The sequence below is a fragment of the Xylocopa sonorina genome, chromosome 12 (assembly GCF_050948175.1).
Source record: "Xylocopa sonorina isolate GNS202 chromosome 12, iyXylSono1_principal, whole genome shotgun sequence".
NCBI classification, from domain to species: domain Eukaryota; kingdom Metazoa; phylum Arthropoda; class Insecta; order Hymenoptera; family Apidae; genus Xylocopa; species Xylocopa sonorina.
In genome coordinates this window covers 6,679,383-6,705,414 of record NC_135204.1, presented here as the reverse complement: position 1 = coordinate 6,705,414, position 26,032 = coordinate 6,679,383, and the positions used below count along the sequence as shown (strand labels likewise).

General features: G+C 40.2%; 3 protein-coding genes across 8 annotated transcripts in view; 1 reads left to right on the top strand and 2 right to left on the bottom strand.

Annotated features, from left to right (window-relative positions):
• Positions 1-331: 331 nt before the first annotated feature.
• On the bottom strand, positions 332-3,881 carry LOC143429695 (GTP-binding protein 2). Its single transcript, XM_076905411.1, has 7 exons — positions 3,732-3,881; positions 2,317-2,595; positions 1,946-2,242; positions 1,554-1,814; positions 1,097-1,487; positions 733-1,018; positions 332-642 (listed from the first exon to the last, which is right to left on the bottom strand). Exons 2-7 carry the CDS (start codon positions 2,591-2,593, stop codon positions 358-360), a joined length of 1,797 nt encoding a protein of 598 aa, XP_076761526.1. The 5' UTR covers positions 2,594-2,595; positions 3,732-3,881; the 3' UTR covers positions 332-357.
• Positions 3,882-4,225: 344 nt separating this feature from the next.
• LOC143429999 (BTB/POZ domain-containing protein 7) lies at positions 4,226-24,372 on the top strand. 3 transcript variants are annotated; one of them, XM_076905935.1, is made up of 12 exons: positions 4,226-4,755; positions 6,424-6,521; positions 7,472-7,732; positions 7,922-8,286; positions 8,513-9,063; positions 9,372-9,535; positions 9,614-9,998; positions 10,110-10,262; positions 10,345-10,501; positions 10,624-10,796; positions 23,495-23,707; positions 23,986-24,372. In XM_076905935.1, the coding sequence occupies exons 3-12, from the start codon at positions 7,491-7,493 to the stop codon at positions 24,271-24,273; spliced, it is 2,691 nt and encodes an 896-aa protein (XP_076762050.1). In that variant the 5' UTR covers positions 4,226-4,755; positions 6,424-6,521; positions 7,472-7,490; the 3' UTR covers positions 24,274-24,372. The 3 variants fall into 3 exon arrangements, with proteins under 3 accessions (XP_076762050.1, XP_076762048.1, XP_076762049.1); XM_076905933.1 differs by having other exon boundaries at positions 10,618-10,796; XM_076905934.1 differs by lacking the exon at positions 6,424-6,521 and having other exon boundaries at positions 10,618-10,796.
• LOC143430015 (uncharacterized) overlaps positions 11,341-26,032 on the bottom strand; it is a 94,713-nt gene continuing 80,021 nt past the window's right edge. Inside the window, exons 1-2 of one of the 4 annotated variants that reach the window (XM_076905971.1) lie at positions 22,019-22,166; positions 11,341-13,124 (exon numbers count right to left, since the gene is read on the bottom strand). In XM_076905971.1, coding sequence (XP_076762086.1) covers positions 11,876-13,117 — 1,242 coding nt within the window. In that variant the 5' untranslated portion in view covers positions 13,118-13,124; positions 22,019-22,166 and the 3' untranslated portion in view covers positions 11,341-11,875. Of the gene's footprint in view, positions 13,125-13,945; positions 14,049-18,694; positions 18,852-22,018; positions 22,167-26,032 lie in introns of those variants that run through there. The other 3 variants (XM_076905973.1, XM_076905970.1, XM_076905972.1) reach the window with 3 other exon arrangements.

Here is a 26,032-nt window from a genome sequence, read left to right as displayed (position 1 = left end):
TTATAGAGACAATGTTGTCCTTTCCACTGCTTTGGTGGGCTTCTGAAGTAACAGATTGTATAAATACATTTTTGCTTTCAGCTAACAGATGTCACTATAACCTTTAGACTCGTGTCTCTATAACCTTAAATTAAGTTAGGTCATTGGATAATGAACTGTACGGTTTTTTTTCTTGAGCTATTTCAGAACTCCACTTGAAGTTAACGTATTTGCATTTCATTAGAGCAATTATGTTTATGATACTATACTAAGCGCATATGTACGTAATTACGACTAACATTGCAGAAACTAAATCTCTTGTCCTTAGAAACGTTTTGTAAATATTTAATACTTTTTACACGTAAAACTTTATTCGATTCATTGCATCGTATTCTGTTGACCTATTAGCGGAAATATTTGCGTTATTTTCCCAATTCCTTTAGTACGGCCCTCTCGCAACAAAAGTCGCATGCCAACGTGTAGATATTCCGGGTGATTAACGAACCTAAACAACACGGATGCCGTGTCGTTTGTTTGCAAACCTTTGCCCGTCGGGTCCATTATTCCTTTAATGATACATGTTTGCCTTACATTCCCAACGTGCACAGTCGTTTGGAAACCGGAGAATATTGCGGTTGCATGGTATACTATTAACACTGTTGCCTAAATAAAAATCCCCCAAGACAGTAAATAATAATTTACACAAGTCCTATTTGGCTACAGAAAATGGATTAATTGACTTATTGAACATACTTGGAAGAAAAGTGTCGCGTGCGGTTGGTCCCATAGGGACACTAATACCATCCCAGGTCGTAGATGAGGTAAAGGGGGCCCTCGATTTGTGGACGGTGCCAATGTTAGACTAGCGCTTTGAGAGGCTCTCACTAAACAACATGGAGCTTTGTTACGATGTAAACTGACGACCTTGACAGGACTAAATTCACCGTCCGGTAAGGGGCCGACTAGTAAACGGGTTCCAGGTGCAATCGCGCCTTTCACAAGCAGTCCTCCCAAAACAGGTTCATTCAAACCTGCCACCCTGTTAAAAAAAAAAAAGAAAACATTTTGAGTTTATGTAGTTATTTGTACGATCTTCTGATTAAATTTATTCATATACCTGAAAGTTTCATCGATTTGAAAGAGGCAAGATTCAGAATCCGAATCTGTGGAATTTACATCGTGCGGAGATAAATTCTTGATAAAGTTTGTCAAATCCTCTAAACCCTCTCCAGTAACGCAACTCACGTTAAAAACTGGTATTATGTCCGATTCGTAATTCCACGATAACTGCCCGTTATTGTATGTTATTAATTGTTTGGAATATCCCTGTGCGTTAATAGCATTTTCCAGCTGGTTTATTGTTTCAGATGTGCTATAAAAGCCAAGATCAATTTTGTTTACGACTATGAAAAATGGAAGTCCCAAAGTGAGACACAGTGCCATATGTTCTTGCGATGCGTCATTCATAGGTGGTGCTACGACTAACATCACATGATGGGGTGAATAACCTAAAAGAGAGTAATAAGTTCTGAACGGTCCCATGCTTATTGCTATAGGTAGCGAGGTCATCATACCTGTCAAACCTAATACCGTAGTCCTCAAATATTTGCGATGTCCGGCTAAATCTATAAACGTAACAACTTTCGACGCGTGCTCGCATATTTCCTCCGCAGTTGCCATTTCTGCGTAATTTAGAACGTGTCCATCGCTATCGAATCCTATAATCTCGTGCGATATCGATGATGTACGACCAGTTTTTATCTCGTGAAGATGTCGCAACATATTAAGCCTTGCTCTCCCTCTACCATTATCTAGTTCACCCTGGGTTAATACACCTATGTACATTTTCAGCATATTACAATTCACGTTACAATCGAAATGTCATGAACTAAAGGAATAATGAATTTAGCAGAGCAAACTCTAAGTATATTTCTCTACCTTAAACGTCCTCTGCTAATCCTCTCACCTAAGAGAGTAGACTTTCCAGCATCCTGGGCACCAGTGACGGCAAGTCTCAAATCAATAATACTATCCTGATCCTCCCTGTCCCCTTTTCTTAATTTTTTCACTAAAACTTCCGCCACCCGCCTTTCCTCTTTGTTGTTACTGTGCATGGATGTATCTTTATTTTTAGAACTGGCAGGTCTTTCACGTAGTATACTTGTTGTAGCACCTAATCTGGCTGCCATATCATTCAGTGTCTTTAATGATGCTTTCATATCTTCTCTTGTTAAGCCTGTTAATTTTCCATTATCTTCCACACCTGATGATTAAAGATAGATATGATTACTCATAATTAAAAATATCTGTATCAAAACTTCTGCAAAATTTTCATACCAATTTGGTAAATAGCTTCTCCATGACCCTCTCTCAGTCTCCATTTCATTTGTGTTACAAGATGTTCAAATCGCTGACTAGATGGATTTATCAATTTCAGTTTATATTCAATGTTACCCTGTTCTGGCTCTGGTGGTAGTCTCTCCTCATGATCATCGTCAATGCTCGAGTTCTCACAATCGGATAATCCATTTCCTTCATTCTCAGAATCATTCCAAGTATCCTTTCGTGTTACCTTACCATTGCCTGGATCGAACAATTCCAAAAATGACTCCATATCTGGAAATGAAACACTATGATGAAACAAACAAATCATAATTATACATATAGTGTTTAAAAATATAAATTCATTGACGCATGATAGCCATAATATTTCTGTTATTGAGGCCAACAATCCTAAATGAAATCTAGTTCATTACCAATTCATAAATTATAAGTTGCATCATCATTTGTGACAGTGCTGCATAATATTGCATCACAATCAAATATTTTACATTATACATATATATTTTACATATAAAGAGTTTATACAGATAACAAAATTACGTTTACGAATACTTATAATATCGGTGCGATAAAAATTATTTCTACAAGTAAACGAATGTATAATTTTAATTGATAAGAAGTTCATTACTTAAAATTGCAAAACTTATGAAAAGACGATCGAAATTAGTCAAGAGAATACATAGAACTGTTTGATTCGAAAAGAATTTCAACGTTACGGTGAAAAGAAAGTATAAATAAATAAGTTTCGAATTCGTGCGTTGGTTGAAGCAACACAGGGATATTACGTTGCGTCAAGGATTCGGAAATATTTTCACAATCAGCGTCAGAATAACTCGAACCGTTTACTTCTCTATACGTCACAATTCAATTTCATCGTCAGATAAAATTAAATCACTTACGCAAACAACATATTCATTAAGGAGTCCACTTTACGGCCCGGTATCTCTATTATATACAACAGTACCGAAAATATTTCGGGTGAACAACTTTCCTTGCCCTCGCGTTAATCCGCGTTTCGTCCCAAGGCCTGCCAGAATTGAAATACACTCGGAAGGACGACAACTTGTAAAATAATTCGAGCGCGCCAAATCGACGTGTATCGCGTTACGCTTTAACAGCTGTACACAGACGTAACACCGCGCGACACAATGAAAGGGAAAACAAAACTGTGCGCAAACAAAGCGATGGCATTACGCGCAAGTGGGAAATGCGTGTCCCGCGGATCGCGCTCGACGATCGTATTTTGGCGAGTCGAAAATTATGCTGATCGAAAGGGAAACGATTATCGCTCGGGTCAACGCGTGTCGCATAATATCGAAAGTGACAGCTACACGACGGAATGAAAATAACGCGCGACCCGCTTGACGCGCATTTACAACGATCCACCGAGTAACGTATCGACGACTTACCGCATTTTACAAACAGTTGCCCTCCGTCCGGCGACGTGTACCCACGAAATCGTAACCACGATTGTCACCCACCGATCGAAGCTGAATCGCACGGCACACGCGAGCCTCTCACTTTCCCTCCCGCTTTTTTTTTTCTTCCCTCGTCGTCCGAGCGAGCTCGATCGAATCAAGATCCTGCCTGTTACCACCAGCTTCGCCGATCCATCTCCGCGGAGGTTGGAACTTATTCAGTTCCAACGCGAACCTGCGCGCAGATGGAGCCACGCGCTTGCGCATTGTGGCTCCACCTTTAGGCGAGTGGGCCCATTAGTTCCATGGAAACGTAGGATAACAGTCCGCGACGATCGTCCCGACCGTGGGACTCGTTTAAACAAACGAAACGCGTCGTTGCTCGCCAATATCGTTGAAATATCGTCGCAGCTGTCATTAACGATCAGTGAACCTAACCTCATCGACGGTCGTGCGCGACACAGGATCGGTCGCGGAATTTGTGTACCCGCGCATGATCAGAGCGGAGTATAAATTTCTCGGTGTCAGAAAAATTCCATGCTGTGCGTATGCCTTTAAACGATATCCATTATCTGCGAGACCGTCGCGAACGTAAACAAACTATTTCACGCGTTATTTTTAACGTCCCGCGTTATTCTCGTTTCCCTGTATCGTCGACTCTGTACCAGTTAGCATGACCGTCGTCGGGGTTTGTTTTCCTGCGGCCAGACGGTCCGCTCTGTCCACAATTATGCCCAGTAGTCGTCTGCAACGGTCTATTTACTTAACGTGGCCGAACGCGCGTTCCTCGTAGAGGTTCTCGTCGCGGATCCCGGTCGAACGCGGACGATGCCCAGCTGCAGAACGCACGGATCGTGTTGCCGCGACCAACTTTTATTTACATGCAAACTAAAGTTGACGAGCGTATAAACATGGCCGTCGTGCTTTGTGATGATTACCCGTGGCCAGTTTGAATTCAAGGAAGTCCTGCGGGAATGGGAATAATGGATGGAACGCATGCACCCGAGATATCCAGGTAACGAGACACTTCCGTGCTTGCTGGACGTTCACGACGCGCCCCGCGATTACGACTCGCTTGTCGATCGTGTATCTCCGTTTTATCGCGTACCAAGTATACCTGCACGCTTCGTTATTAGATACGCGTTTCTCCTTACTGGTTCCTTTCCTTTTTCTTTTCTTATTCCCCCCTTGTTTCTACCCCTCTGTTTTTTCCCCCTCGCGTAATCGCGAAGGTGATTGAACCTGCGAGGTGTACGTCATACGCATTGTTAACCACGTAACGCGATCGCGATCATAGCTCAGCTGACTACTATTGACCTATCGATGTGTTGCTTATCAGCAGCAGTTTTCCGAGCTGTTTTCTAACGGTGTTACTGGACGCCCTGGTTTACCCTTTTCTTTTCTCGTCCATCATTCGCGTCGATTTTCCCGCCGAGTTACTGACTTTTCGGTGCATTCTGTGTTACCTTTAATCTCTGATAGTGTTTGGTGCAATTGGATTTGAGCAGTGCCCTCAATTGTGAGTGCTTTATTTTAGTTGTAGTGCAACCAGTACCATTGTTCACTTTATTAGTGCACAGTATATATACGTTTACAGTTTGGTTTACATTTATTTTTGATTATACATATATTTCTATGGATCTTTTTAGTTTTTATTTTAGTTAGATACATATAGTAGTTTGATGTGTATATTTGAGTGTGCAAAATTTCTATTGTATTTCATAGACGCTAAATATATATACTTTTCAAGCATTTTCGATTGCGTAGTTTATGTTTCTATAGAATTATATTTAGTTAAATGTCTTGACCCATTTTGATATTTGTAAATGAGCGTTACCTCTTCTATCATTGCATATACGTATACACAAGTGTGCTTACATATTGTGCATGGATGTACGTGTGTAATAGGAGCGTTTAATAATAGAATGTAAATAGTATCGAAGGAAACAAATATCAAATATTAGAAATTACTGAAACTAAGTGTAATAGCATTAGTAAGGAACACTTCAGTTTATAGTTTCTCTTTGTATTCTTGTTCATATTAAAACATTAATGGAAAAGTTGAATAAAATTTTTTAAATTGAATTCGTACTTTATAGTATGTTCAGATGAATGATTTTAATAAAATTTACAATGTTTACAAACTCTCTAATGATATTAAGTCTTTTTCATTGACGCATCAAATTTTATTGTTTGTGTGCAAAGCAGACTGAATACCAAAGGTCATCTAGATATTTATAAATGCTGTAATAAGGTTACTCCTAAAGTTTCACGCACATTTAGGTATTTAGTGTAAATTTCAGTAGGTTAAAGTTCAATGAAGGTATTACACTTTCTATGATCGAAGCTACACCATTGCATTTGTGATACTGTGCAAAAAAAAAAGAAAAGACCTGTCTCCAAAGATAGGCCATGCATCCATGAGTGTTGTTGCTTTTTCGTTACCAAGCTATACCAAACTATTTGTTTCGCTGCACCTTGCCTGCAAGCAATTACCTTTAATAGCGATTAGCACCTACTTAAAGCTTTTGTGTGTAGTACAGGCGATCAAAAAGAAATTCTAAAGGGATTTTAATTCCCGGAACAGCTTGATAAGATAATCTTTTGTCAAAGATCGTTATATTATGATATGTGTATGCTGTTCAACATCTGATGACTTCCAAAAATTTGTGTTCCTTTCAAGCAACGATAATTTCGTCGGAAATGGGTGAAAAAAGCATTCGAGCATTGAGCGTGTCCATTTAAAAGGCGCTACCGAATTCAATGCAGTGCACTTTCTAGGTAAATATCGTACGTTGGCTAACAAAGTGAAAGTTTAAGATCGGATCGGCAACACTTTCGGTTATTTTTACGTAAAACGTTTCGTCGCTGATTTAACGCATTTTTGTAAGCGAAAATTAGAGAAAAATATAGACGCTCGTCCCCTCGATTTATGCGGTGCTTCTCTCTTTTTTTTTTTTTACGCGGGTGAATAATTTCTTCGCTTTTACACGCGATCTCATTTTTCGAGGGTCATAAAACTATCTTTCCATGGTATTTTTGTATTTTAAAGCCAGATTGACCCACAAGTTCTGTATCATAATTTTATAGCGGTATAAAAAAGCTGTGATCATTGGTTCTGTATTTCTTCTATAAAAATCAATTTTTATATCTGCAAGATAACTTATTCTAGACAAGACTATGCATAAATCGAGGAACGACCTACTTTCGAGATTGATATTCGATTAATATTTCTAATTGATAACTCTATGCTATTTTGTAATTATTATGTATCCTTTTGTGCATAATTATTTATAGTAATACCGAGTAGAACAATTTTTACAAATACATCATTTTCATACCTTTTTCTTGAATATTTTTATGTGACGAATACAATGATGTAAAATTTGATAGCAGTATCACTAGCGGTTTTCAAGAAAAAGGCATACAAAGTTGGCAATTTTAACATTGATAACACGTTTTGTGCCATCTGGACAAACAAACATATTTTTAACTTTAATAATCAAATAAATCATACGCAAGGCAAGAGGATTCCCTCTTGCGAGATTCGGTTAAAAATTGTTTCCAAAGAATGCAAGGTCCGTTGGTATCTTGATTAAAGAGAGAAGTAGTAGCGCGCGGAGAACATTTTTGAACGATGATGTACGAAGTTAGGTCGTTGTTAGTTGGGATAAAATAAACACGAATGGATAAGAAGGATCCCTCGTATAAAGACTGTGCAATGATTTCAGGCTGTTGTCTGGGTGAGCAATGAATGTATTCCGAATTTTGACACCGTGTGTATTGCAACGTAGACGACCAAAGGAGGTTGATAATTCCGACAAAAGGGATTGCTGGTTCGTGAAAAGACGGCGTGGAGATGCTTCCTACATGATACATAGAATGGGTGCTTCTGCATCGTCAAGCATCACCAGTGTAGGTGGAGACTCGGTCCAGGCAGCTAGACTTTCATCCTCTGGTAATCCCCCTGATCAACATGGCATTGCAATCAGGTATTTAAATATTTATCATCTCGGACCGCGTTATCTCGCTCGTCTGTCGCTTTTTATCACCTAGATCCGCACACGATTAGACAAACCGCATCAACAGCTGTTAGTACCTTTACGGGGCTCTGACGAGCGCCTCTGATCTCAGCGCACCGATCACCCGATTGATTAAACTTGAATGTCGTCCGTTCGCAGGGAGAAGAAGAAGAAAATGACGGGGTTCGCGACGTTGCGCAAAAAATTCATTCGGAGACGCCGCTCTTCGAAGGCCTGCGACCACGGCAGGATAATCCGAGATTTGGTCTCAACATGGAGCCACTTAGAGGCAACGGCGCTTTTGGAGGAGTACGAGGCGCTGGCCGCATTAAAGGATCTCCATGTTCAAGCCGAATTAGCCAGACCACCGGCTGCCACGTACAAACAGGATTTGTCAATGTTGTACGACTATAAACACTGTTCCGACGTGGATCTCGTCTACCGTGGAGCGTGCTTCCCCGTTCATAGAGCCCTGTTGTCGGCGCGTTGCCCGTATTTCAGGGATTTGCTGAATGGATGCCCGGGTATATGAAGATTCTTTGCCCTTTCTGCGTTCATTTAAACCTTCCAGCTTTTATACACTGTATGAATTCCTATTTCCTGGTTCCAAATAGTTCCAAGATCATGTTTGAAAATGGCAGAGACCAAGAATAGTAGTGTAAAAATTTTAGATAGTAGTAGTCATAATATTCCTAGCAATTGCGACTCTGTATTTGAGATTTTTAACCATGATTTCCTGTTGTACTTTAGGATACGGTGCTAGGATATGCTTGGAACTAAGAACACCGAATCTGGAGGTACAAATGTTCTCAGCACTGCTGCGATATCTGTACACTGGTGATATTTGCCCGCACGATGCTGCCCTGGAGGCGAATCTCTTGCGACGCCTGAGCGAGGAATTCGGCACTCCGAATCCACTGGAGCACGATCTCAGATACCTGCTCGAGACCGGTGATTACGCGGACGCAGCGTTAGTGTTCACGTCGGACAGTGATTACCAGAGACCAGATAGTGGGAGTTCAGAATACGGATTCCGGCCAAAGTTAGAACTGCCATGTCACAAAGCGATACTTTCTGCGAGATCCCCGTTCTTCAGGAACTTAATACAAAGACGGACTAGATCCGGGGAGGATCACACAGAAAGAGCGCTTCATATACCTACTAGAATAGTTTTGGACGAGAGTGTAATACCCAAACGATACGCAAGAGTATTATTACAAGCAGTGTATTTAGATACCGTTGATTTGTCGTTAATTATGAGAGGTAATGGTTGCGGGAACAGCGCTGGTAGTCTTGGAGAGGTAATTATATTATTTTCCACAAATGGATCTTAACACGTTTTTCTTATGCTGCTAAAATTTGGAGACAAGATATGTGAATATTTTCTGTTATTAACCCATCCGTGGACACCTAGAAATTTACCTTGCACTTACAATTGCTATATCTGTATTGCCAAAATGTGAATATTAACATTATTGCACAATGAAGTAATTTTTCGCGAAGGAGTTGACGTTTAATTTATCATTCAAAGAAATTCTGCTACTTATTTCAGAAAAATCTGTTCATTGTTAAATTGTGAATTATGTATTTTGTGTGCATTTGTTCTTAGGTTCAGGCTCTCACCCATACTGGACGTGTTCGACCAAGCCCCTTAGAAGAAGCAATGGAATTGTACCAAATTGGCAGATTTTTGGAGCTAGATATATTGTCACAGGGTTGTGAAGATCTTATTTTAGAGTACCTTACACTGGAGTCACTTCCAACCGTTTTGAAGTAGGTTTCATACAATTTATTATTTTACTCCCTTCGATACAGTACTTTTACACAGTATATTACCATTTTCTCTTACAGGTGGGGTAGCCAACCTCACGGATCCGCATGGGTGCACAGGCAAGCATTGCATTACTTGAGAGAAGAATTCCAACCGGTCGCTTCTTCCTCTATTCTCCATCAACTGGATCATGCACATTTGGCGAACGTTTTGCAAAGCCATTTCTTACAAGCGAGCGAACTTGAAATACTGCAGGCAGTACTCAAGTGGGGAGAACAAGAATTGGTGCGTCGTATGGAGGATCGGGAACCCAATTTGCTTAGCCATACGGTGCATTCTGTGACCAGGAAAGGGCTGAAGAAAAGGGACTTGAGCGACATAGAGCTGCGAGAGATACTTAGTGAACTTTTACCGCTCGTCAGAATGGATCACATATTACCCCCTAACAGCGAAGCGTTGGCTCAGGTACGAGCCATTTAATTCGTTTAATTTCTTCATTATTGTTGAAATGCTTAGATACAGAAATATCAAACACAAAAACATATAATAAATAGTCATTTTTGTACTAATGATTAGGCTATTAGAAGAGGACTAGTTTCAACTCCGCCGAGTCACATGATAGGGGATGAGAGGGAAAATTTGCGAATGAACGCTTGGATAAGAGGAGGGAAGAAAAATGGATTCTTTGTGAGGCCGCGTCTGTTCATGCCTTATTACGAGGAAATAAAGGTATGCACAGTTTATTGCAGAAGGTATTTCTTTTATGTTATTTTATCTCACAGTTTTTTAAACTTAATCCTTTTTCCTAAAGTCTTTAGTTGAGGACCAAATGGTTCAAGAAGCAGATTTAGTAAGATTGCGAAGGCCACGATACGTAGCCGATATTCCTGATGCCTTGTACATGGTTGATGAGAAACCAAGACCAATGGGTACAGCCGGCGTCGATGTTCTCGCCGCGGCGTTTCCAGGTATTTAGATCGCTGTTTTCTTCTTAGTTCCCTTTATTGTTTTATTGCACTCTCGCTAGATAGACAGTATTTGCTATTCCAAATGGAGACGTGTCTGGTATACGTTCTATTTTAAGTTCCAGATTCCGCGACGTTGGCAGCTATGATGAAACGAGAACAGAAGCTAAGACAGTCACCCAGTTGTCAGAGGGCCACCAGTTTACCGCTCTCGTCGCGTCACGAAATTAATAGGCAAGTGCGACTACGCGTTGTGAGGGAGTTCAATTTACCTGATACGGTGGCGGATTTGCTGGAGGTAAGTACCATATTTGTTCTTCTCTAAATAATTTTGAAGTTAGAATTATTTGAAACAATTTTGGGATTAGAATTTTTGTTCTAACCATTCACGCTGTTTTTTATATTTGTATATGGTACACATGGTATGCTACGTTATATAGTATACTATCCATTAACAATTCCCTAAGTGCATTGTGTTAGGGGTCATCAGTATTCAAGTCAAGTAGTATTTTTATCTTGGCTTTAATATAAATGTGGCGTTATTATAAATTAAATTTTCCTACGGAACGTATTGAAATTCATCATTCGATAAAGTACGCAGAGGAATAGAAAATTTTATTAGTTTCTGCTAATGATGTTCGTTTATGTTAATCTTTTCTTCGTTTATGATGATGAATATGTCTGTAATGTTAGGGTACGCGTAGCATAGTTAACTTGACCAGCAGAAAATATTAAAATAGCTTAAATTGGTGTGTTTAAATGCCATATGTTACATAAAACACACATTTTATTGCCTAGTTACGCGTTGAAATGAAGTGAAAAAAAAAGATTCCATTTGACCACAAAATTTCTCGGAAACGTGATTACAATATAAATTAAAACTCTGCAATGAACGCGCGGTAATGAACTGTATAAGGCATTTGCCAACGGATTTACATAACGTTCTTGATTGCTGTTGCGGTTCCATTGGCGGTGTAATTTCATTTACGTTACGTTTATGTAATAAAATAGACTTTTTTATTGCGTGAAACAAGTATACGTGCATAATAACATAGTGCAGGTATTTAAAAACATAATGTTAACTTTCAACAACAAACTTGAATTCCTCTATATAGAAACTACTTCATTTTTAACATTGTAAACATATTTGGTATTTCTTTGAGATTAAACTAATCTCAAATACTAAAAATTTATCTTCTAACTATGCACACGTTCGTGTAAACATATAATTTGTACAAATTTCAACAATATTATGTATACATTATCAACAATCGTTCGTCAAACATTTTGCAGCTTATATCACATGTTATAAAAAATATTAGTTAATCCGTAACGAAATTATTCTAACAACGTAAAAATATAACAATGACAATAACATTATTTACCTAACCATCCTCGTTTATCGTATATGTTCACAATTTGTATCAGTTTCTGTTTATACGTTTCGTCGCTGATCGTGCCTCCAAATATGCTACCGTTCTTTAAGTCCGCCACGTCTGGAGCGCTTCCTGGAGGCGCCTGGATCACTTGGGTCATCATGATGGATTGAGTGAATTTGACTGGCCCGCATTCGTTCAGAATCTCGTCGAACCTCCGTTTGGAGAACTTCTCTGTGTCCACTTTCAATGCCGTCAGCATTTTTACGAAACAAGCGTAATATAAATCGATCAAATCGTTCAATTTATTATCCAACAAGTCTTTCTTCAGGCTCGACATGAGGAGGAAGAGCAGGTCCTTCACACCGTAGTCGTACGCGCACAACTGAAAGTCCACTATCTTCATGTCGGTTACTTCACCCCGTGCGTCGTGCTGGAACATCATATTGTTCACCCAGTAGTCGTTGTGGATCAAGGTCCCCCACGGTTCCTCCACGACACCTGGATTTTTATTCGCCCGTTCGCAATACTCAAAGGCCTTTATAACGCGATCCACGTACGGCTTGAGCTCCTCGATTCCTTTGATGTCCGCGATGGTTTTCTGGATCATATCTCCTATGCACTTCTCCGTTGTTTCGTTCGCAACCTGAGCCATCACGATCTCGGCTATTCTCTGGTACGCCTGCGGCTTCTTCAGTTTGAAAGCTATGACGAGGGCGTGCAATTTTGCCAGTTTGTCGATCGTGAAACGCGCGTGCTTCTCGTCCAGCCCGTGTACTCGGTCACCGGTGTCGTAACCGATGACCTTTATGTTCTCCATCACTATCACGGCGTTCTCGTCGAATACTTCCGGTGTCTTCAAGCCTAGCCTCCCGCCGTAGTACTTGGGTACCAGGATGGACAGATCTTCCTGCTTTATACCGCATTCTAGCTGAAGGTTCACGAGTTCCTTCGCCATTGCATTGTAAAAGTGGATCTCCTTCTTGAAGGTCACGGGGCTGTTGAACAGATCCAACTGGTAGGCCGTGCGTGGCGGAAGTTTCGCTACTAGATGCAGCGTTTCCGTTTTATTCTTGGACCGCGTCAGAGTGACTGTGATGGCCAGCATCACGCTTCCATAGTTCTCGCCTGGGGCGGTCAATGGTTTCCATTCTACATGCTTTATTTGCAAGTCGTTATCCAGACTTTCGGCTAGGAGCATGTCCAACTTCTCAACTGGCAATGGCTTTACGGACGGCGACATTGTTTCTCTGAAATAATCGAACGGATAATTTAATTCCGTGCAACATCTAAAGCCTACTTTGGGGTTGTTTTCACCCTCCCCGTCGTATGAATGTTAAGTGCATACTCTGTGCAATGGTTTGTCAAAATAGTGGGACAAACGATTTAAAATAACTACGAAAAATCATGATACGTATAATTCTGATGCAATGAAGATTCTTGAATCGGTGCTAATAAATGCGCAAAACAAATGGAGTCTTAAAAGTCAAAAAGTTTGAGTACGTGGATAATTATATTCTATGTTGTTATTTACCGATGAGAACAAACATTGCTGATTGTTAAGAACTACATAGAATTGCAAGTCACTTAATCGTTCTCATTACTTCGTCGAATACACTTCCAAGTTATATCATGCGTATTGAGAATATAAGACGAGCAAGATTTGTACAATCGTTGATTCAACTAGTCATCGCGTGCATGTAAAAGCACTGCCGCATGTGTGCTGCACAAAATGCTACGCATTAGTCATTTAATTCGTTGATATCTAGAAATCTTGCGTTTGAAGATTTTCTTAGTAACGCGAAGCTTTTTCCTGCTATCAAACATAACATTGCACGGTCACAATGACACGAATAAAAAATCACGATGGTACCAAATAAAAACTATCAACTTTTCGAGTCACAACTGTGATATACTATTTAACCCAGACGAAAAGATTCTAACATTGTCATTTAGTGCCACAAGTTATCTAAAATTGTTCTTCTTATCCGGACAATTTTAAAACGATAAATACAGAGCCGTGTCCTGACAGCAAACGAATGACGCGTGTATACATTTATATACAACTTACTCGCCTTTTACGATTATTGCTCTGATTCGTGTGGTACATAAAGAAACAAACAAAGAACGGCGCGCAAACACGAGCTTAAATTATTTCGCCGATTACACGCGCAAACATCGTATAAGTCCCTGGTATTATATAGTACCAACTGAGCTGGTAATATTAGGTCGCCGAGATACGAATGTAAAATAGTTCCACAGACGTCCCATTGGAGCAAAGATGATAACGCTTATCAATAACATTTATGTTTCTTTTTTTTGTAAAGCCTTCTATTTGCTGATTATACTTGCAGTATCACCCGTACTCCATTACGATTATTAGTCTTCAAACATTATATCTGTATAGCGCAGAAATTATTTCAGCGTGCAACAGGCATTGCAAAATGTGGACGATCCGACAAACGTAATAATTTTTACATTCCTGCCTTGTTCATGGAAATACTCGAACGAGTTTGGAAGGAAAAAACTTTTATTTATGTTTTATAGTCGTTGCGTTATTGGATTCTATTACGTCATTGTACTGGTTATTAAATAATGGATGCGTTCGTAGTAATTGATGACGATTACGACGCAAAGTTGATTCTTGTATCGTGATATATGAATTTATTTGTCGATGTTTCTGTGACTTACGAGGACAGTCCACTCATTGTTTCTATACCTGTTATTAGATGCAAATCGATCTTGTAGCTTGAGTTATGCGATCGTGAGCGGGGGGGGGGCTGTGTACGTGGCAATGCGTGCTGTTAATTTTGAAAAAACTTGCGTCATCGAATTATCATAGTCTACACGTGTGTCAATTCGAGCGATATCGAGTGGATCGGAGTTGGAGCAAATAACAGTTGTGTCGTATGCATCTGTTACACCTTTTCAGAGTTTGAGATTGTGTAAATAATTTGCGAGAATTAGAATGTTAACTTTAAGTGGAAAATCAAATTATTCCGTGTAGACTGTGCAAAATAACGTGCAGGTGATTTCGTGTCGTTTGAAACTCTATCTTATTAGTACAGTTTTTTATTTTTTTTAAGAAGTCGACAAATAGACACACGCGAAGCTTTATCCTGCAGTTATCTTTCAAGTTCAACCGTAATTCGCATCTGAAGTGGATTACATATAAATGAGACGCTTTGATACTTCAGTCGATTAAAAAATTCGAGATATAACGCAAATTTTCAACGCTTTCAATGGATCCCTAATAGTAGCTTAAATGGAATCGAAGAAATTGATCAGCAAGATTGCCGAGGTGTACGTACAGTGCTCGTACAATGCAAGGACCGATCATCCCCGTGGAAGTTATTATCAAGTTCAATATTTACGTATAATTTGGAGCGGGCAAACAAATCTGATGTTATCACGAATACATACGTTAAGCTGTTAATCAAACAGTTTGTTGGAGCAGCTGCTAGTGCATTCGGAAATATATAGTTTGCGTACTCCTGTTTCAAATGCAATATTATCCGTTTCGTTTGCTGAATTCTGCAAATCATTTCCTATCTCAGCAGCATGCGTGTTCTTAAGCATTTTTTCTTTTTTTGTATTCTAAATCCATCATTGGCGGATGATCCATGTAAAAAGGGCGAAATAATCGCAGATCAGGCCGTAAAAGGACTGGCGAGAGGAAATTTCGCGCCACGCTCTAATATCTCGTTTCAATCTCACCCTAATCTGTTAAGATTAACATCGCGCACCCATACAGTTACACGATTCAATTTTCGTTCGCCACCGATTACATTTGACCCACCCCAACTTCCTTATTACACTCAACTTGGCCGATTACACTCCCACGCAACGGCGCTACGCGTTGTACTGAATTTATCGAAACTTGTCAAGAACAGCATAGTTCAATTTCGTAAGCGTAGGATGTTCAGCCGGCTAGAACGCGATAATCGATCTCGACCCTCGTTCTGAAACACATCTGAGGCTATTTCGCGAAGTATGCATCGTTCGTCGCGGTAAGAAGTAAGTTCGGCCTCCGTACTTTCACGCGAAGCTAAAGAAACTTTCAACATTAACCCCTTAATGGTCCTTGTTCGCGCATTGACTTTTTCCTTCCCGAGTTTTCAAGCCAATGCGATGGAGACTAATAATTCCTGTTATGACCCGTACACGCTCGCTGATAGTTTTGTATATCATTGAGCGGTAAATGGCGCATTAATCTTATCTCTCAATGATTCCATTCTAGAGAAATTTCAGTCAAGACTTCATTCCGTACGTAGAAACAATTTGTGAAAAGGAGTCCGTGAAAATCGGCAACAAACATTCATAAAACATCGTTGCGCGAATATCCTTGTCGAGTATCCTTCGAGTGATAACTGCGAGCGTGTAGACGGGACTTTGGAGGCGAAACGCTGAGCGCATCGCAATTTTTGACCGCGAAAATTGCCCGCGACGACGTTTTCGAATGCAAAAGAGGCTGACGACAAATTATTTTAACGATCGCTACGCGATATTTATCTGAAATGACTTCCGCGGTGCTCCTCGAACGCGTTTTTCGCACGCGAGTAGGTGGAGATCGGATGGATACGTACGAACAAATTACTGGGGCCCGTTCGCAGTGTTATCCGTCACGCGGATGTCTTCGTTTTGCTACTGACAAATTGTTTCGCCTCGCGTGACGTTCGGCTTGGTTCGATTTCGTTGTGTAATACGATGATACGCTGAAAACGTGTAATTACACTCAGTTTAAAGGATCGATTATCAGGAATCTTAACACCCCGTGATATTTCACATTTGACTTTGTCCACGCGCAATTTCGGTGATTTAAAGGCTTGGAAGTGTTATCAGAGATCGTTCGCGTAGCTATTTTTAATAAAAAAATGCTGGGGAAATTGCGTTGATACCAATCGTTTCGCAGTGCAACGAAATATAGGGGAATGCGCTTGAGCGGCTTAAAGGAGCAATTACTTTCTCATCTTAAGTACATTCTACACGTGTCCTGTTGTATGTAAAAGAATTTGTTAAACCTTAAATAATATAATAGCAATTAGAATCCTGAGCTTTCGTAAGTGTTGAGTGTATGCGTGCGATAATAATGGCAACATTGCATAAAATGCTTTCATTAACCTAGATAATACCAGTCATCGCGATTTGGTAATTTTCGTTGCAATATATCAATTGTCGATGGAAGAAAATTGTCGGGACGACAAGAGAATGAGATTTATTACATAGATAATTGGAGGAATAAAGTGGAAATCAACCGAATGTAGATAAAGCAACAAATTTCATTTAAATTGCAATACGTCAGAACCTTTACGCTTTATCTAATTAACGTCAGAACCGTTCACTTTTTTTTTTAACGATCCCCTCTGAAAGACACGCTCGATCGTATTTTGCGAGAGACGTATGGATTTCTAGAAAGCTTAATGGGACATGTCAGACACGACCGCGAGTAAGTGAAAAAACGATTACTGTGTAATAACAGGAAACGGTATCAGATTCAGTCTCCACATTCACGGTGGCTCGAGAAAACATAGTACCAACGCGAAATGAGTTATGACCGGCCATTAATCGATATCATCGTGTCTGACACGTTCCCAGCGATCGAGTGCCATTTTCGTTTTATTCGCGTCCAAACAGAAACGTTTCTCGCGCCTCCTCCTCAGGAAAATTGTTCGTATCGTTGATTGGCTGAATTTTTATTGCGTTACTGACCCAGCAATAAAGATTTCGATACGACCGGCTGTCGTTATTTTTCTCGCATTTCCTATTGTATTAATTGCAACGTCTTCATAAATATTTATTCGCCAACTGGTATTTCAGCGTTCGTTCCACTCGAGCATTGATCAATCTGTAATATCAGTGGGAGAATGTGTCGTGTCGATTTAATCTCGTAATATTATCTAAGGAGATCAAGTGGATGTTCTAATTGTTTAGTTCGATAACGATTTCCAAGTTTCTAGTGAATTTCTTTAGTATCCCACGTTTCAACAGCAATGAAATTATTACTTTCATGTCCATCAGTTATTGCAAACAAGTTTTTTGTTTTTAAAAAAGTTCAGAAATGGAAACAGTGAAAAGAAGATAAATTTTCGTTTAATTCCCACCAATAAAGTTATTTAGAAATGTTTATTTTCGAAATTAAGCCCCATCGTCGGTGTAGAAGAGCAAAGAAACGAAGCTAGGAATATTCCTCCATGTAAGGGTCTAAAGGAATGAGTAACAAAGTATAAATAAGTTATGTATTTTTACTACCACTATTATGCAATTTATTCAGCATTTAATTCTACAGTTCAATAGAATTGATCGATGGATGAAAGAAATCACAATCGCTTAGGGAAACAAATACAATTCCATGAATTGGTGTCTTTATCCAAGTAGACCATTTTTAAAGACCATTGTAGCGATAACCCAGCTTAACCTAACTTATTGAAACAAGTTAGACACTAGTTAATAGAGACGATGAACAAACAAATTTATAAATTATATAATACTGAAAATAACCAGTCATAATGATTTGAATATTTTTTCTGATCACTAGAATCTGATCTCATCGTGCATTTGTTTAATTTAGCGCTCTTAGCGAAAAGCAGTCGGTTAGAATTCGCTTAAAATGGCTTCAGTAGTTTGAGAAGAAATGGGTCGCGAGTAATGCAATCTCTTTCACAGGAAAGAATCCCAGTTATGAATCTTTTCGACGCCCTCGGAAATCCTGAAGAAACCTCTTTCGTTTCGAGTTGTCGAAAGTGTAACGAGCATTTAATTGTAATTATTTGTCCGAAACGAAATGGAAAAGTGGATCGAGTCTTCGACTATTGGAAAATACCTTCGAATTGGGAGTTACGTTGGGATTTCCTCCTCGTGGTCGACTGTTGCTGCCAGTAAACGTACGCGACAGGAACCGGCGGGCAAAGTGCGGTCTCGTCGAATGCTTAAAAAACACTGTTAAACATCTCGTCGTTTGGACGGCACTAAGGCCGCTGGTAGCGGTCTCTATTTATAGTTTGCGCAACGCATCGAGAAATCTAACGTAATACGTTAACTGTCGCAGACACGACGGAAATTCTAATGGCACAATTGGTTTCCATTGGTCCAATTTGCGAAAAGCTGAAGTCGAGCAAAAAATGGGAAGGTCAAAAGGTGTTGGGAAGTTAACCCATTGCCGCGCGCATTTAGTTTTGAAATCGTATCCAGAAATGCAATTATTCTTTTTTTCACTCTTCACTATTGGCAATAGGGAATCGCGCCAGTTATACCACCCTTCGTAAATTATCGTAGTTAGCGGTAGAAAATAATTCAAGCGTTTCGAATCTACAAATAATTTATAATTTTATTCGAATTTCTACCTCAGTTCTAAATGTCAAGCACTTCCCAAACGTCGACAGCTCGACGTAGTGTCTACGCTGTGCATATATTTTTCGCAACAAATGTTATCATTTGTATTTAAATGAAAAAATCTGCAGTATATTTAATGCAAATGTTTAATCGCGGAAAATGATAAGCGAAACGAATATTCAAAGCCCCGACGAAACGTAACGGAAGAAACCGTCAAGTGGCAAAATACATCCTTCCTTTGTACGTGAACGAATAAACGTAAAAAGTGACTCACTGACTTCCTTTCCATCGCGATCCTCTAATTACGAACACATCTGGCCGGGAGAAAGTGTCGGTCGCTAGAATCATGCCACTTTTTACCACCCGATACATTCTATCGCTTATCTCGTGTCCCGTTTCCAATCCGCTGATATCCAATTTTTCTGTAAATTCAGTTTTCGTTTCCTCTACACGCGCTGGTATATTGACACTCGTAGATAAAGAAACCAGGAAACGTTTTAACGTCAATGATGCATCACGTTAAGCACACAAAGGACGGTAATTAGGTTACACCACTCCTCGATTGTACGTTGCCCTTACATCACTACATATTACACGCGTGCACGCTTCACTTTTGTTTCATTTCCCTTTTTTTTTCATGTTTCATAATATCAAATAAATATCGTATAACTGTTAATCGACTCTCTCATAACACGGTTATTTTCATATAGAGCGAAACGAAAGTGAAAGTTAATAAAGGTTGAGACACATCTTCGCAAATTGGATGAAAACCATGATACAGAGAAAATTGTTACGTCACTTTTCGAAAGGATCAAGCGTACCATTTTGTCATTCAGAAACGTTTACGACGATGACGCTCATTTTGACGCTCACAATTCGGAACAGGGGTAGTAAAAGTTTCTCGAAACAGAGAGACAGCACGAGAATTGTGCTAATATAAGCGAAAGGGTTAATCGAACGAAGTTTAATTCGAGAGGACGCTTTTTCCATTTACCTTGACATTTTGGTAGTTTCTTAGCTTGAGGAAAGTTTTTAACGAACCGGAAACATCCCGTTACTTACTTGTCCCTTGGTATTCGGGGGTTGCAACTTTCAGACCGCCTCTAAATAAACTGGGGACATCGTTATACTGTTTAATTAGATTCGTTCTCCGGTTTCCCTAATTCTTGGTGGTAAGCTTCTTGCTTTCAGCGTTACCTCGACTTGACGAAGACATGCTGGTATGGAGAAATTTCGAACAATTTTTTATGAAAATGCAATAATTATTTAATCCTTTAAGACACAAGCTTTGGAAATTATAATAAGAAGTGATAAAAATTGAATGAAAGTTTATCGTCTCGCCGCAGAAATTATACAAAAGAGTTTCAATACGAAATCATTGTTCTATTTATTTTAATTATTCAGCTGGTTATAATGAATCAATTACGAAATACGTGCTTAATAAGTTTACTTATGCAGGAGTTTTTTACTTACTAGTAAAACGGTAAAAAATTAAAAAACTAGAGGAATATTCTATCGACTCGCGTGAAAATCTTTTACGTCCAGTCACGTACCCGGTATCCGTGTTGTAATTAAATTTCCATTGTAAACAAGTACGCTTTACGCGCAACGAGTGTACTTGTCGCATCTTTTGTCGATACAACACATTCGGTAACAGTTATGTATTTAATATTTGGAGGGACGTATTAATTAAGAGTTGTTTGATCACCGATCGGGTCTAACGCGATATTTAAAGGAAAACGCGGGCGATCCTCGCGGAAAATGAAAATCAGGCGTTTCCACGGTAAACAGTAAACACTGCGAGCACTTAGAGCGTGGCTAATTTGCATTTGCATATTGAATAGCCGTGGATCTCTGAGGTTCCACTGTCATGTCATAATACCACTGACAAAAGTGCAGAAATCATCGCCAGTGCTTTTCCAACCGATCAGCTGATCAATTCATTACTTTGTTTTCGTTTGAGAATTTTTCACGATTCTCTGACCGCACTTTGAGGAAGCTTCGACAAATTTTCAAGCTACGAAAAATATGGAAATTCGAGTAGATTGAAAATGTGGTGAATGTTGCGTAAAGATTTTAAGTTGCGTTTGGAGGTCATTTGTTGGTAGAAATGTGAGATTTTTTATAATTTTTTAAGAGGGTTCCAAAGATTCTACGTGTTCAAAAAGTTTTGTTAGATATTGTTTAGGGAAGGTAAGGTGGCGCTAAGAAAAATTGGAAGAACTTATTTCCTTATTTTTAATCTCACAGCTTAGTCTATAGAGCAGAATAGTTAGTAGGATGAGCAATTAAAATCGTTGATTCACTTTCCTCGTATAGATCACAGCTTATCGACATACCGATCAAATCGTTCGATAGACAACAGTGCGAGCATTCTGATTTTCAAGACCAAGTGTTTGAGATGCTCGAGAAGGGTTAAATCTTTGGAGAAATTTCCTGGAAGCTCAAGAGTTCCAAAAAGTCTTCGAAACTTTTTAAAACTTGCAAAATTTCACAAAATAAGGAACGCAAAAAATATTCAAATAAACGAAGAAAGTTTGGAAACTTCATCACGAAGCTTCAGCAACCTCGAAATTACTCAGTAGCGCCACGTATGAAAGACGAAATTGTTTGTATCGAAAAGTTTCTTCCTTTCGAATTTCTACGACATTTGTTCAAACCAATTGCATCTCCAAAGCTCACGTCATTAGTCTGACACGCACCCATCCTTTCTCACCCCAAAACGAACGACCACACCGATTGGAAGACTGCACCTCTCGTTGATGGAAACGCTAGCCACCCGTTAGAGGCGTGAATGCAAATAGAAACGAAATACCTGTTGCGACGTCCAAAGAGTTGACCAGCGATCGCAGAAGCGCGGTCGAACACAGCCGTTCAGCGCAACGAAGTTGTGACAACTGAGCCGAGCTTCGTTACCGTTTGACTTTGACCCCTATTCTCCCTCTTTTCGACGCCTATTGATAGTATCCCCATCATTCAGTCTCGATACGGGCCGTGTGCAGATGAGAGGTCCCGCGGGATAGGCACGAGTTATTAATAAGGGTCGATTCGAATAGTTATACAAACGAGGGTGTCCCACGTATTTCCAGTTTGACGTCAGCAGTTTCTAGGAACGGTTAAGTCGCAGGGATTTCTGGAGGCGTCTCACGCTTAAATGCCACGGATCCTGGTGGTTAATGAACGTCGCCAGGTGTTAGCTTTCCATCGCTCAGGTCTCCAGTTGGGAAGTTTGTTAAGCGCCTTTGGTACGGTTTACGAATTAAGCGGTTGACCCGGGCCAACTTCGAGCCAGGCTTCGGTTGTTGGGGGTGACAGTGCGATGGTTTTGCGGGTAAGTCCTGGCGAACGACTAAAGTGTCCGCTGACGGTGGTTTTAGGTGATCGAATGCAGAACGTTTGAAATTGTCTTCCGCTATCTGTAGGATCTGTAATTCATCGTCTAGTGTAGTATTCTGCTACGATACGGTGATATAAATATTTCCCGTACAGCGAGTATGTATTTTTGTGTATATAACAACATATTTCAATTTCAAGAAAATTTCACTGAGTCCACGTTTTACGATTAATCGATGTTAAGTGAATCTGTTTTATAGTGCTTTTTATAAGTAATTATTGTTCTTCTAGAAGTAATTATTGGTCTTTCATAGTAGTGCATATCTTGTTAACAGTTGCATTAAAAGGTATTCGATAACGTTGCGTTCCTCTATCTACAGAATGGCGTTACGATACGTCATGTTCAAACTATTAAGTCTTCCGGGCAGGAAGTTTAATATTCGACCTGGTGAAGTGTGCATAATACACTAACGTAATGTATTATTATGGTACACGTGCAGCATAATGGCGTACTGTGAGTTCCATGAGGGTCTTCTTCGAGCGATTTTTATCACAACGATTAAGTTAAAGGCAATCGTAATAATTGGCAACTTATCCACTAGATAAACGTTATATTGATGTATCCGGTTATTTTTACGACCGCGAATTATATGAAAAATATTGAACAAAAATCGTTTTACATAATTTTATGCAATCATCGATCGATCTTCGTACTCGACAATTAACGCTATCGTAGCGTAACAGAGCATAGTAAACATTTTGCTGCTTATTCTCTATAAATTACGGTAACTTTTATGTTATTTTGTTGTTACTTCTGAATGGATCAGTTTGAGCAATCTACTTTCACTGTTGACGAAGAATTAATCACGCCTATCCAAACCTATATCTTCGTAATACTGATCAAATGAAAGGAGACAAATTTTTTTTTCAAAGATTCCATTTATATTTTTGCTCGCAGAACACGTCTGCGTATAACGCGAAGGATCAGAACGAGAGGCTGACCGATATCGAAGACATGGATTCACCAGGTATGGGAATAAACGCGAGAACGGTCCCGCCGTTATGCTACGGAAGAAACATGACATTCCCGCGGCCAGCCTCGTCCTGCACGCACAGACACGAGCTTCCAGCTATAGTCACCGAGGGTGAGAGCTGCAGGCTTCTTGCCGAGGTAAAAAAGCCCATTAATCGGGAAAACTGTAATCGAATTAATTAAATTGGTTACTTAATTTCAACGAGAAAACGTAACTCAAAGTGAATAGTTTTACATATATTACGATTAGATTGTAATGTACATTGTTTATCTAATTCTCAATCTGGTTCAATTCACTCGTGGTCAATTAAAGTTACACGAGAGAAAATTAAATAGTCGCGCATTGTCGCGAAAGCCTCGTAGAAATGGTGCACAAGTAACTGAGGGATATCGTCACCGTTTTCATTTTGCTCCAGCAACAAGAGAACAATTCGTGCAGCGATGGCCAACTGTCTGGCGTGATGCCCGACGTGGCGATGGCAACCGCCTCTTTCGGGGCATTGCAGTTGATAGAGGAGCAAGAGCTGGAGTTGGACTTGGGGGATGGGACGTCTCATCTGCTGCAGCACGTTTCGCCTTCGAACGGGACCATAGGCTCCCACAGGTCCTCGCTCCCTCATCCCCATCAGAGGCACTACGCCGGGCCGCCTCCTCCACCTTACATGTACCATCGAGCTGGCACTGCCTTACCAAGATTTATTTAAGATTTCTACGAATTAAGAACTCTATGGCAACTATGGCACCCTTGACGAGGGGGGCGGCCGTTCCGCGAACGAAAACCGAATTACCAGGTGTACTCTTTCTGTACTAACGACACGTTTGCTTTCCTAGCGGTTAGGTCAGCGGACGAGATCCGCTGGTTGGTCCCTGGTTGACGATTTTAGCGAAATCGAGTGAATTCCGAGTAGTTGATCCCTGTTCGATTGAGATCGATACCTTTTGCGACCGTGCAGAATATTTCTAATGGTAGCTGTAGACATTTATGGTTGGGTCGATAAGAGCTGGCGCGTGGACTGTAGGGGTAAAGACCTGCCGAGGGTGTATCCCACCTGGGGCTACGGACAAGTGTCCTTAGGTCGCGTCCAGACTAGTGTAACGCAACGTGTGAGCACACAAATGCGTTCTTTATTTGTGTGACCGTGACGTTGTACTTGTCTGGATGCAGTTTTGTGAGTAAAAGCTCAACAGGCGCATTGTACTTTCTCGCTATGCCAATAGTAAGTGATTTTTCTTGACCAAGTGGGGCTAAATTAAAGACTGATAAGCTGTATGGTCGCAAAACCACAGAAATGAAATAATCAAACGTTTCGCTGCGCGGACGCAATTCAGATGACGGTTGTTTCTTCTTTTATAATTAACATTTCTGAAGCGTGCACGAATTGGAATGCGAATCTGAAATGAATTTATTCGTATTTCACTGCGATCCTCAGTGGCAAGTTCAGGGATTTTTAATCAGCTAGAGAGCAAAGAGCGATTTGTCCTTCAGCCAACAGGACGCCATTCTCGCACGCGGTGTTTGTTTTAATTACTTTACAAAAGCACGCCTCAAAGGTGGACACCTCGTACGAGTCTCGCGTCCAATAGTCGATGTTCGAAATTATTTATGTAATTGCCAAAAATTGATCGATTAGAGAGAGAGAGAACATCATTTCGGGGATTCTATGATGCACGAAGTAGTACTCCTCGTGATTCTCCTCGCGGCGACGGCTACACGTAGCGTGTCGAATGAAACTTCGTTCTTGCGGGTACAAATTTACTGATACGACGAAGAAACGACGATTGTACGTACTGGTTTATTTAAGCACAGCTTAACGAACGTAGAGGACCCCTTGGTTTTCAGGATATACATACATATACATATATATATATATATATATTTATAATCGTAAGTCGGACTCTGGAGTACACAACTTCGATCATGGAAAGTTCATGCTTGTTAGGTACAATCACGTAATTAATAAATAAATGTAACTTCTAGGTGCAGACGCGTGCGTGATGCTGATGCAGCTGTGGTTCACACGCGCGTATACACACGGGACACGTATATACAGGTGTGTGTATACGTGCGGTACAAATTGGCGCGCGTGGCTGTGTACGTATGAACGCGAATGCGCGAGCTCTCTAAGTACCGTATAAAGTGTTAATTAGACAATTACGTTGCGCGGGTGAATGTATGGAAAAATGAGACGGAGAACTTCCGGGGGAAAGAGTGAGAAAGAGAAGAATGAAGTGTCCAGAGGAATGCGTGGGAGAGAGAGAAAGGGGGAGAGGAAGAGAGAGAGGATCGAAAACCTGGAAGTGAAAGGAAGTACGAGAGGGACACAGAGTATGCGTGATATATCGTTAAGGAGAAGAAGAGAAATAGAACGAAGGCCACACGGAACGTGCAGGTATATATGATCAGTGTTTACGAACAGTCATTGTTCTTTATTTAAAAGGAGACGCCGTTGTGGGTACGATCTT